The sequence below is a fragment of the Pristiophorus japonicus genome, chromosome 13 (genome assembly GCF_044704955.1).
Source record: "Pristiophorus japonicus isolate sPriJap1 chromosome 13, sPriJap1.hap1, whole genome shotgun sequence".
NCBI classification, from domain to species: domain Eukaryota; kingdom Metazoa; phylum Chordata; class Chondrichthyes; family Pristiophoridae; genus Pristiophorus; species Pristiophorus japonicus.
The window spans coordinates 66,929,295-66,942,041 of record NC_091989.1 but is presented as its reverse complement, the minus strand read 5'-3'; the positions used below and the strand labels follow the sequence as shown (position 1 = coordinate 66,942,041).

Genomic DNA, 12,747 nt, shown 5'->3' with positions numbered 1-12,747 from the left:
CTGGGCCCAAAAGCTTAAATTATGAATGCAAGTTGCATAAACTAGGCTTGTATTCCCTTGTGTATGGGAGATTAAGGGGTGATCTAATTGGGGTATTTAAGATGATTAAAGGAATTGGTAAGGTACATAAGATCATAAGAATTAGGAGCAGGATTCGGCCCCTCGAGCCTATTCCGCCATTCAATGAGATCATGGCTGATCTTCTACCCCAACTCCACTTTCCTGCATGTTATGTATGTAAGCATTATAACTGTGTAAGACTTGCCACCAGAGGGCGCACCTGTTGGAGGCCCAAGGGTCACCTGCACACCTCATGCAAGCGAGTATAAAAGGTTGTCTGCTATGCTGCTTTGGCACTCTGGAGTTTTATTAAAGAGACTAAGGTCACATCAATTTAAGCTTACAGTACTCAGTCTTGTGGAGTTATTCTAAACATAACACTGCACTGTCCCCATATCCCTTGATTCCCTTAATAGCTAAAAAAAAAAAGTAGATAGAGAGAAACTATTTCCTCTGATGGAGGAGTCCAGAACAAGGGGCACAGCCTTAAAATTAGCGCTAAGCTGTTCAAGCCTGATGTCAGAAAGCACTTCTTCACACAAAGGGTAGTGGAAATCGGGAACTCTCTCAAAAAACTGGTGAGGCTGGGGGTCAATTGAAAATGTAAAACTTGAGATTGATAGATTTTTAATAGGTAGAGGTATTAGGGGATACAGAACCAAGGCAGGTATTTAAGATATAGATCAGCAATCATCTGATTGATGACGAACAGGCTCGAGGGGCTGAATGGTCTACTCTTCTTCCTATGTTCCTATAACCCATTCACCTGGTCAGGAGTACATAATCACCTCTAAACCTGAGGTAGCATCTGAGTAAATGCGACCTCTTTGCACCTTGAATTTAAGTCATTTGTGCCTTTGTGTGTTGGTTCTGCCCAGGGTTAGAGGGGTGAGAATTACGAGTGAGCATGCCACACCCAGAGCTTTTCATTGTGGGTGCAGACATCAGGCACTCGGGCCTGCTGATCTCTCCTATTTCTGATGCACTCTCCGATATGTGCTCCCTTTGCATGACACTGTGCCAGAAATGCTTATTCATAAAATCTAGCCCATAGCTACAAGTAGTGTGTATCAATGAGTCAATTAAAATATGTATCAATATCCTGATGTGATGCCTGTTAGATTATATGGGGGTAATTTAAACATTATTCACCTATTTAGCCATGATTTGATTGAATGGTGGAACAGGCTCGAGGGGCTGAATGGCCTACTCCTGTTCCTATGTTCCGAAGTCAATGCAGAGCAAAATCGGGTGGGGTGTAAAACCGAGGCTCGATACAAACCCGTCGGTTTCCCACCGGGAAGTGATGTTCCAGAAGTTTTGCTGGAATTTCCCCAGATCTAAAAACAATAAAATGTGGTGCTGAGAGTCGGAACATCCACAAACTATGCCCCTGAGTCCTCGAGTTCTGGTTGTCACCTATGATTCCCCACATGCCAAGTTCCTGATCCTGGGTATCTGTTTAGATGGAAGAACCCAGTGTGGACTGATAGGAAGGGGGAGAAAGTCAGTAGATGAGTTGTTCTGAGCTGCTTATGTGTGGACTGATGAAAATAAGGAGCAATAGATTCAAGCAAATTCTGAAGACCTTTAAAAAGACCTCAATGAACAATATCTGTTTGAGATTATGTATCCATTCTCGATCTTCATATTCTATCCAGACCCATCACAGGTGCCAGCAGATTGGCCGCAGCAAGGAGAGATAAAGATTCAGGATCTCTGTGTTCGATATGACCCGACTCTCAAACCTGTCCTTAAACATGTCAAAGCCTACATCACACCTGGCCAGAAGGTAATTAAGAGAATCTTACAAATCTTCTTTAACGGTGCTCCTAAGAACTCGGAGAGGTTATGCAAACTTATCGTAAGCAATGGGACAAGTACTGCACTACAAGGGGAAATGGGAATGAAATGGAATCAATGATATCAGAGATGTAATCCAGACAGCCTAACCCATTTCAAGAAATTTCAAATTCAAGCTTGAAACCCACTGATTCTCAAAGTGTATGTTATGCAACAGACTTGTTTTGTTTCTCAAATCAGAGGTACAGAATTATATTACTTCCGTCATTTTCATTGTCTTGTGTATTGTGCTGTGTTAGACCCAGAGCCAATCAGAATGGATATCTGGTTATCTTGACGGGGCCGATAGAGGGTTCTCTCTTTCATCATTTAATTTTTCTTTTGATTTTTAATTAGCTCAAAAGATTGAAAGAATTAATGCAAAAACATCTACACTGTCACATCTGCAATTTGTAAATGTTTTACTACTAGAATGAACTTTGTGTGTAACAGCATGTACAAATGTCCATTCAATTCATAATATCAGATTCTTGATTTAATAACTTCACCCCCGCCCCCACTCTCAGTGTGGAGCGAAATTACTCACATTGCGCAGGCAATGAGTTAAATGGGAGCTTAAATTGTTGCCCATTTTTCATCACATTTAGATAAAACTCAAGGGCTGTGTTTTCAGCTTTGCTCATTTCCGGGCGGTAATGGCGACGGGGCGGTAAAGTTTGCCCCCGGGAACAGTTTGCGCCTCAGTCAGCAAAATTGGGCAACTGGGCCCTGAGTGTGGGGCGGGGCATTAAACGAGGCGTTGTTTGGGGCGCTAGGCCGGTTGAATAGGCGAAAATCCCGAGCTAAACAGCCAGCCTCAGCGCTCTGAGAGAGGCCTGGGGGGGGTGGAAATAAACCTGAAAAAAACCACCAAAAACATTGACAATAAATAACCTACGCCACCACAACATAAATCGGGAAAAAAAAATTAAACCAACCACACTTACCTGAGGTGGACATTACTTACCTCACTGCAGCCGCTACAGCTCGGACCGCCCACTTTCACAGGCGGTCCCAGCAGGGGGCGCTCTACGGAGCCCTACGGGTCGGGTGGGAGCCAAAAATCGAGTTGGTATTGCACACCGGCTCACCTCTTCTGGGCAGTAATGCTCCACGCCCCATCGAAACCTGCCCCAAAAATCCCAGCGGGGCCCTGGAAGCTGGCCGCCCACCCAGAAGAGCTCACCGCCGCCATAGCCGCCTGTCCGGGGAGAAAACAGAGGCGGCAACCAGCCAACAATCCAGCCCCAAGTACGTTAAGGTAAGCTAAAAATTACAGAAGAGATTGGCCAGTTGAAAAGTACCTGCAAGAAAGCTGATGGATGAGCTAAACAGCCAATTAGTCAAAGTAAATAATGCTGTGGCTCAATGCATCTCCAGAGTACATAATGTCTGGGTCAAATGGAAAGGGAGTGTAGAAGGTGTGAATGCATCAAGATCTGCAGGTTACAGTTGATAGCATGAGGGACAAGGAAGTGGTGTCTATGGCCTAGGGGGTGAAATGACAAGCCATGAATGCCCAGCAGAGGCTGAATCAGGGAAGGCCATCACACAAGAACTCAATTTGGCTTGGAATATATGTGGAAGAAGTTGTCAAGCTTAAAGTAAAGTGCAAAGGTGAGAGAATGAGCATGAATAAACCCAGTTTAAAGGTAGTCATGATGTCAATGCAAGTAAATTACAGATGTCAGACGAGTTTCCTTGAGTACCTGAGTACACTTAATGTGAATTTATGCAGAAACCTGTAGGAAATGCCACACAAAAGGAAGTAATGAACTTGGTAGAGAACTAACCCGTTCAGATCAAGAACAGAGAACTTAGAATGAAGCAGTTGAGAACATGCAGAGGATTGTCCTTTGTCCTGGCTAACATTAATCCCTCAATATGGTCATCATCACATTGCTGTTTGTGGGACCTTGCTGTGCACATTTCACTGCCGTTATATTACAACAGTAACTACATTTCAAAAACAGTTCATTGGCTGTAAAGCACTTTGGGATATCCTGAGGATCTGACAAGTGCTACATGAATGCAAGTCCTTCCTTCTATGACATCCTTACTCAGACGTCGCCTTCTCATAATTGTTTCTCAATGAATGAAACTTGCTGTGTTGTTGCTGGTATACATCCTGTCTGGGGCAATATTGGATCCTGTTATCTTTGACTTCTGCCCTCGACTCTTCTTCCTTTCTCATGTATCCATGTTACTGTGACACGTGAAACAGCTGAGTTGCTCCTTTTGATGGAATGTGCTATGCTCTGTACTGGATCACTGCTGACTGTTTCTGTGACATTGGCCCTGTTATTGGCAGGGAAATAGCAGGGGATCGGCTTTGGGTCCATGTTTAATGGAGGACCCGATTACCATTTCTGGACTCCGTTTCCCGGCCGCAGCCAATCAGGTTGAGAAGCTGGCCAGCTGTCAGGCTGGCAAGCCATTGGCACCAAGCCGAAGCCAGCAAGCAGAGAGGGGGGAAGGAGGGAGGTGGGTTCGGGTGGGTTTGGGGGGCAGAGAGGAGAGAAAGAGGGAGATGGGTTTGGTGGGGGGGGGGGGGGCGGTGCAGAGAGGAGAGCTGGAGGGATGTGGGTTCGTGGAAGTACATTGACTTGGGGGTCAGGGGGGACATCAGTGTGGGGTCTGAAGAGATCGGGAGTCAAGGGAGGGCCGAGGGGAGGGCCGGGGGAGGAGGGGAGAATATCGTTGGGGGGGGGGGGGCCCATTGAGGACATGGGGGGGCAGAGAGGAGAGAAGGAGGAAGATAGGTTCGGGGGGGTCGCAGAGAGGAGAGAATGAGGGAGGTGGGTTCGTGGAAGTACATCGACAGGGGGTCAGGAGATATCGGGGGTCAGGGGGGACACCGAGGGGAGGGCCGGGGGAGGAGGGGAGAATATCGTGGGGAGGGGGGGGGCCCATTAAGGAGATGGGGGGGCAAGAGGAGATCACGGGTCATGGAGGACATTATGAGGGCACCGGATCATGGAGTCGAAATGCTGGGGAGGTTCAAGGGTTGCCTTGAGGGGCCAGGGGAAGCACTCCTACTCCTCCTGGCCCACAAGCTTGGGAAACCTGTCCGGCCAGCATTAAAGCTGGAACAGAGAAAAGATATGAAGCACGCAGTCTCATTAAAATATTTAAAGAAGTGTCCCGCCTACCGGGAAAGGGTTGGTCACCTGACCACCGCCTCCATTAAAACCAGAAGTGGGCGGGTTCGAGGTGTGTTGGGTTTGGGTTTGAATTTTCTTATATTTGTACTTTCCACCCGAACCAAACCCCCCATTTTTGGGGGTTAAAGTCCCCCCCTGCATTGACTTTACTTCAATAATGAAATGAAAGAAAGAAAGGTTTATAAAGCACTTTTCACGACCTCAGGGCATCCCGAAGTGCTTTACAGTCAATGAAGTACTTTTGAAGTGCAGTGCTGTACTGTTCACTGTGCACTGTTGTAATGTACCATTATGCTTGCGTCTGCGCACATTCAGAGGCTGAACTCCAAGCCATCGTCAACACCTTCACCGAGGCATACAAAAGCATGGGCCTTACACTAAACATCCGTAAGACAAAGGTTCTCCACCAACCTGACCCCGCCACACAGCAGTGCCCCCCTGTCATCAAGATCCACGGTGAAGCCTTGGACAATGTGGACCATTTTCCATACCTCAGGAGCCTACTGTCAGCAAGGGCAGACATCGACGATGAGGTCCAACACCGCCTCCAGTGTGCCAGCGCAGCCTTTGGTCGCCTGAGGAAGAGAGTGTTTAAAGACCAGGACCTCAAATCTGGCACCAAGCTTATGGTCTGCAGGGAAGTAGTGATACCCGCCCTCCTTTATGGCTCAGAGACATGGACCATATACAGCAGACATCTCAAAGTGCTGAAGAAGTGCCACTAACGCTGCCTCCGCAAGATCCTGCAAATCCACTGGGAGGATAGATGCACCAACGTCAGTGTTCTTGCTCAGGCCAACATCCCCAGCATCGAAGCACTGACTGCGCTTGACCAGCTCCGTTGGGCTGACCACATCGTCCGCATGCCTGACACGAGACTCCCTCAACAAACGTTCTACTCGGAACTCTTACATGGCAAACAAGCCCCAGGTGGCCAGATGAAACATTTCAAGGACACCCTCAAAGCCTCCTTGATACCGGCACCTGGGAATCCCTGGCTCAAGGCCGCCCAAAATGGAGGAAGAGCACCCGAGAGGGCACTGAGCACCTCGAGTCTCGTCACCATGCAGAAACCAAGCGTAGACAGCGGAAGGAGCGTGCGGCAAACCAGGCTCCCCACCCACTCTTTCCTTCAACCACTGTCTGTCCCACCTATGATAGAGACTGCAATTGCCACATTGGACTGTACAGTCATCTGAGAACTCACTTTTAGAGTGGAAGCAAGTCTTCCTCGATTCCGAGGGACTGCCTATGATGATGATGATGATGATTGCTGGAAGTGAAGACAAGTACATTATGACCTTAAATTGGTGCTTAACAAGTTATGAACAAGACAAAAAAAACATTGGGCAGAATTTGCTGGCAGAATAACAACGAATATAATGAGCTCATTGTTATTAGTGTGTAAATTATGCAGCATTTTGCAGCCGAGCACTTGCTGGACAATTTGCCTCGTGAAAATGGCAGCTTGCCGTCAACCTCCCCATGAGTCTCAAGAAAGTACCAATTAAACTCACAGGTAGGGCTGGTATTTAACAGCATAAGGACCCCTTTTAATGAGGAGATTAATATTCCTGCATTGCCACTCAAACTCTCTGACCCAGAAAGGGAACAATTAAAACTGTGGCATCTCATTCCTGCATGTAGTAAATTGTTCTCAAAGATTCTTAAAATGTAAAATTTCACATTTTAAAACATTTTTTCTTTCTATCTCTTTTCTCTCCCTATTAATCCAATCTTTCTTCCCTTTTTTTTTCTCTTTGTAACTGATTTGACTCTAATTCACCCTATTTCCTTCTCCATTGTTCCTCTGTTCCTTTCTCATTAAATCTCAATGGTTAAGGAAATGAACTGTTGGTCCCGTCATTCACCAAGGCCCTTGTCGTGCTATCATCGGCTCGCACTTCCACTAATTAGCAGTGCAAAAATCTTAGGAGATGAAGGGTGAGGGATAAAGTCTAACTAACAGGGCATGCCCCGAGATGCCCCGCTCCAGCAAATTCTGGGCTATTAACACCAAGTATGTGCATTAACTTGCATCAAACATGGTTGTCTCTGGAGGAATTTGGGGGATTTGGGTTAAAAATTTACCAAAGCTCCATTAATAATGACACAACAAATGTTAGAGGCTCTGCTCAGTGTGAACAGTTGCACTGATGGTAACTGGGCGAGCCGGACTGGAAAATCGAGGGTTCCCAAACTCGCTCCTCCTCCCTGCTCATTTCAAACACTGTCGTGTAAAATGTGCAAGGGCTTCATATATGTTTAAAAAGCATAAAAATGAAGATATTGGAATGCAGCTCCAGATCATCCATGTTTCCTGTCAAGATCCCACCCAGCATTAAGTCCACTAATTGAACAGGTGTTGAAGCTCAGCAAGGTTGAAGCCCATGGAATAAAAGGGATAGAGGCAGCATGGTTACAAAATTGGCTAGGTGACAGCAAACAGAGAGTACTGGTGAATGGTTGTTTTTTGGACTGGAGAAATGTATACAGCGATCCCCAGGGATCGGTACTAGGACCACTGCTTTTCTTGACGTACATTAATGACTTGGACTTGGGTGTACAGGGCACAATTTCAAAACTTGCAAGTATAGTGAACAGTGGTGAGGATAGTGATAGACTTCCAGAGGACATAGACATAGGTGGAATGGGCAGACATGTGGCAGATTAAATTTAATGTAAAAAAAGTGCAAAGTGATACATTTTGGTAGGAAGAACGAGAAGAGACAATATTAACTAATGGGTACAATCATAAATGGGCGCAGGAATGGAGAGACCTGGGGGTATATGTGCACAAATCATTGAAGGCAGCAGGGCAGATTCGGAAAGTGGTTAGAAAAGCTTACAGGATCCTGGCCTTCATAAATAGAGGCTGAGAATACAAAAGCAAGGGAGTTATGATGAACCTTTATAAAACACTGGTTCAGCCTCAACTGGAGTATTGTGTCCAATTCTGGACACCGCACCTTAGGAAGGATGTGAAGGCCGTAGAGAGGGTGCAGAAAAGATTCATAAGAATTGTTCCAGGGATGAGGAATTTCAGTAACAGGGATAAATTGGAGAAGCTGGGGTTGATCTCTTTGCAGCAGAGAAGGTTGAGAGGAGATTTGATAGAGGTATTCAAAATTAAGAGGGCTCTAGACAGAGTAGATAGAGAGAAACTGTTCCCATTGACGGAAGGGTCAAGAACCAGAGGACACAGATTTAAGGTGATTGGCAAAAGATCCGAAGGCGACATGAGGAAAAACTTTTTTACGCAGCGAGTGGTTAGGATCTGGAATGCACTGCCTGAGAGGGTGGTGGAGGCAGACTCAATCATAGCTTTCAAAAGGGAATTGGATAAGTACCTGAAGAAAAAAAAATTGCAGGGCTACGGGGAAAGGACGGGGGAGTGGGACTAGCTGAAGTGCTCTTACAGAGAGCAGGCACGGGCTCGACGGGCCGAATGGCCACCTCTGTGCTGCAACCATTCAATGATTCTAACTGGACCACTTGTCAAAAAGGAGCACCAAAAAGTACATGGTCGCTTTTTCAATGGTCAAGTTTTGCAATATGTTTTCAAAGACCCCATGTCAGGATTTCATTGCAAGAGAGCAAACACGATCAAAGGAGGTATGTCAGGGAATTCGATGGCAATTGAGCTGAACTGGCCTCACCTACCATCCTGCCTCCAATCATATCATACATACCAATGTGAGTGTGCCAATGCCCGCAGTTATGGCTGGTAGCATCTTGGTGGATACAGCCAATCAGACTCTACTGCCTGTTCAAAAGAAAGACTTGCATTTATATATCGCCTTTTATGAACTCAGGACATCCCAAAGCGCTTTACAGCCAATAAAATACTTTTGAAGTAGTCACTGTTGTAATGTAGGAAACATGGCAGCCAATTTGCACACAGCAAGCTCCCACAACCAGCAACAGCAATGACCAGATAATCTGTTTTAGTGATGTTGGTTGAGACATAAATGTTTGCAAGGAGATCTCCCCTGCTCTTCTTTTAAAAGTGCCAAGGGATCTTGTATGCCCACCTGAAAGATGGAGCCTCGGTTTAACATCTCATCCGCAAAGCGGCACCTCCAACAGTGCAGCACTCCCTCAGCACTGCACTGAATTGTCAGCCTAGATTATGTGCTCACTCTCTGGAGTGGGACTTGAACCCTTGACCTCTGACAGAGAGGTGAGAATTCTACCACTGAGCCACAGCTAGGAGTTTCATTCAGAGTATTTACTGACTTCTGTTTTTTTTTTAAGTAATCAATATATTTTATTGGAAGGTCATGAAAGAAAACCCCGTGACCTTTTCCCCCAGCTTGCCCATTACTGCATTTCCAACCTCCCGATGTTCTCTTTGTAATGAAATCTCACTGTCTGAACAAGTATCAGATCAGAAAAGATTTTGCTTTTCAGTGCAAAATGCAAACAGGTGATTTCCAGCAATGGAAGATGTTGAGCACTCAACATCACTAAAATGTAAAATGCCTTTATTCACTGGATTCACAATCTCGCCATTTATTACTCTTCTAACATTTTGTGCATATTTTACCCTAATCTATGGTCTTCCTGCTTTTTTTTTCATTTCACTACGAATTCAGTTGGACATTAAACCGAAGCCCCGTCTGCCCTCTCAGGTGGATGTGAAAGATCCCATGTCACTATTTCGAAGAAGAGCAGCGGAGCTATCCCCGGTGTCCTGGCCAATATTTATCCCTCAATCAGCGTAACAAAAACAGATGATCTGGTCATTATCACATTGCTGTTTGTGGGAGCTTGCTGTGCGCAAATTGGCTGCTGCGTGTCCCACATTACAGCAGTGACTACACTCCAAAAGTACTTCATTGGCTGTAAAGAGCTGTGAGATGTCCGGTGGTCGTGAAAGGCACTATATAAATGCTTTTTTAAATTTCTTTTCAATTTAATAGTTGTCACCATTAAAAAAAAATCATTATTCAATTCCCTGCCGCTCTCCTTTGCACTTACTCCCGCACCTTGAAGGCAGGAATAGCAGTGGACAACAGGTCGGGCAGGTATTGCACACAGCGGTATGTTCACTCTCAAATTGCTACAGATTGATGCACATTTAGCACATGTGTTAGCTACGATGCACACCTTTGTTTTTTTTTTTATCCCTGTTTGTGTGTGAGCAAAATATTATAAAAGTTGGTTTCCAGTTAATAGCTCACGCATTAAAGCCCATTTGACATTAACAAACAAAAGAGGCAGTGTTTGAATGTGCGTTGCCTTTTTTTTCCAGGTTGGGATCTGTGGACGCACCGGCAGTGGAAAATCTTCCCTGTCTCTGGCTTTTTTCAGGATGGTGGATATATTTGAAGGTCAGTCTTGCCATAGATCATGCAGTCTGCCAACGTTGTGAAACAGTAAAGTGTATGGTAACCTTCTTATTTAATAACTGCGAGAACGCAGGATATTATCTCTGGCACTGATTTGCAACTTATTTTCCACAGGTAGGAGTCACTTTCTGTTATGATTTATGGTTAAACAATCTTTTTTTTAACTGGCTGTTCCTGGTTAAGGCTCACAATCGAAGAATTTCATCAATCTGCAAACGTGATTTATTTAACTGGAAAAAAACAAATGACTTAAGTCACAATAAATTTCAGAAGGTTATTGGCTCTTTGTCCTTTGTACTTATAGTGTTTTATATTTATATAATAGGTAAAATCGTCATTGATGGAATAGACATCTGTAAGCTCCCTCTTCATACACTTCGCTCCAGACTTTCCATTATTTTGCAAGACCCTGTACTTTTTAGTGGATCTATTCGGTAAGCAAGCACTTACAGCCACTGCTGGCTCCACGACCCTAAGTGTTCTTTTCTTGGTCTTGGAGAGCAGCCCAGAATATGCCGTAAATTGGAATGGTCTGACCGCTCATCTGCTATACGTCAAATTGAACATTACAGTTTACATTAAACACAGAAACCCATTGCGATGAAAAGCTGAAAGTGTCGAATGTCTAAAGGGTTGAGGAGAAAGCAAGAAAGGTGGATATCGGACCGAGTGCGCTTTGAATTCCTAGCTTTTCACCGCAATAGGTTCCTCCACCTGACCATATTCTCCTGCCATGGCCATTAATTAAGTACAAGTCTAAACAATGGAGAATTACCAGTGGAAATAAAGTCATGCTCCAACTTGTATGATACAGCAAAAGAAAAATAATTAAACTACTTTTCCAGGGGTTCCTTGAACTTTTAATAACTAAGCTATCAGTGGAGTCATTATGTTTTCATACATCACGATCCCAGTTGGCTCCCCTTTTGTCGTGAGGCAATTTCTGCTGTAATACTGAAATTCATCCAAGGTTTCTCAATTATCCTGTTTTAGTTGGCATTAAAGACTCTCACTAAGTGATGTACAATAGTCTCAAACTTATTGAGTTCTGCAAAAATTGCCATCTCACTGCAAGGATCCAATTGCATTTCAGGCTGGGGCACTTGTCTCTGGAAAAGAGAAGGCTGACGGGAGACCTGATAGAGGTCTTTAAGCTTCTGGAAAGATTTGATAGGGGAGACGTAGAGAAGATAACTCTCTTCTCTTCTTTAAAATAGTGCCATGGGATCCTTTACCATGAAAAGATCCCGTGGCACTATTTCGAAGAAGAGTTATCCCCGGTGTCCTGGCCAATATTTATCCCTCAATCAATGTAATAAAAACAGATTATCAAGTCATTAGTACATTGCTGTTTGTGGGAGCTTGCTGTGCGCAAATTGGCTGCTTTGTTTCGCACACTACAACAGTGATTACACTCCAAAAGTACTCATTGGCTATAAAGCGTTTGAGACGTCTGGTGGTCATGAGGGGCACTATATAAATCCAAGTCTTTCTTTATTTTGAGAGCGCAAAGGGGAGGGGTTTGCTTCAGATTTTGCCCCTGTTTGATTTTTGTACTTTGTGCCAAAACTGGGTCTCCAACACAGATCCTCCCCTTAAAATGCACACAAAAAATATCATCAAAACTATATTTAAAAAAAAAATGTATACAGCGATATTTTTACAAACTCTTATTTCTTTTCAGCTTTAACTTGGATCCAGAGTGCAAGTGCACAGATGATAGACTCTGGGAGGCATTAGAAATAGCTCAACTAAAGAACATGGTCAAGTCGCTGCCAGGAGGATTAAGTACGTCTGCTCAACGCCATAAAACTCTTTGTAAGATACCGGGATTAAAAGTATCGAGGATGAGGTTTAATGGTTTAATGCCGATTCTCACAGCACTGACCCCAGCATTGTTCAGTCTGTTTCACCCAGTATCATACGACATCCCTTTTGCTCAGGGTAACTCTATCAGCATAACCCTCTATTGCCTTCTTCCTCATATGCTTGTCTAGTCTCCCCTTAAATGCATCGATACTATTCGCCTCCACATTCTCACCACTCTCTGGGTAAAGAAGTTTCTTCTGAATTCCCTATTTGGTTTCTTGGTGAAAAGAGACCCAGCCTGTTCATCCTTTCCTGACAGTTACAACCTCGCAGTTCTGGTATCATCCTTGTAAATCTTCTCTCCACCCGCTCCAGTGCCTCTATATCCTTTCTATAATATGGCAACCAGAATTGCACGCAGTACTCCAAGTGTGGTCTAACCAAGGTTCGATACAAGTTTAGCATAACTTCACTAGCCAGTTAGTTAGTTACTATCTCCTGCCTATACACTAAAGCAT

At 44.6% G+C, this 12,747-nt stretch overlaps 1 protein-coding gene across 3 annotated transcripts in view; it reads left to right on the top strand.

Annotated features, from left to right (window-relative positions):
• Nucleotides 1-12,747, top strand: part of LOC139278615 (ATP-binding cassette sub-family C member 9-like) — a 250,863-nt gene that overhangs the window by 226,108 nt on the left and 12,008 nt on the right. For all 3 annotated transcript variants that reach the window (XM_070897599.1, XM_070897597.1, XM_070897598.1), the window contains 4 exons: nt 1,722-1,852; nt 10,324-10,402; nt 10,746-10,854; nt 12,105-12,208. In XM_070897599.1, the coding sequence (XP_070753700.1) occupies nt 1,722-1,852; nt 10,324-10,402; nt 10,746-10,854; nt 12,105-12,208 (423 nt within the window). The remainder of the gene's footprint in view (nt 1-1,721; nt 1,853-10,323; nt 10,403-10,745; nt 10,855-12,104; nt 12,209-12,747) is intronic.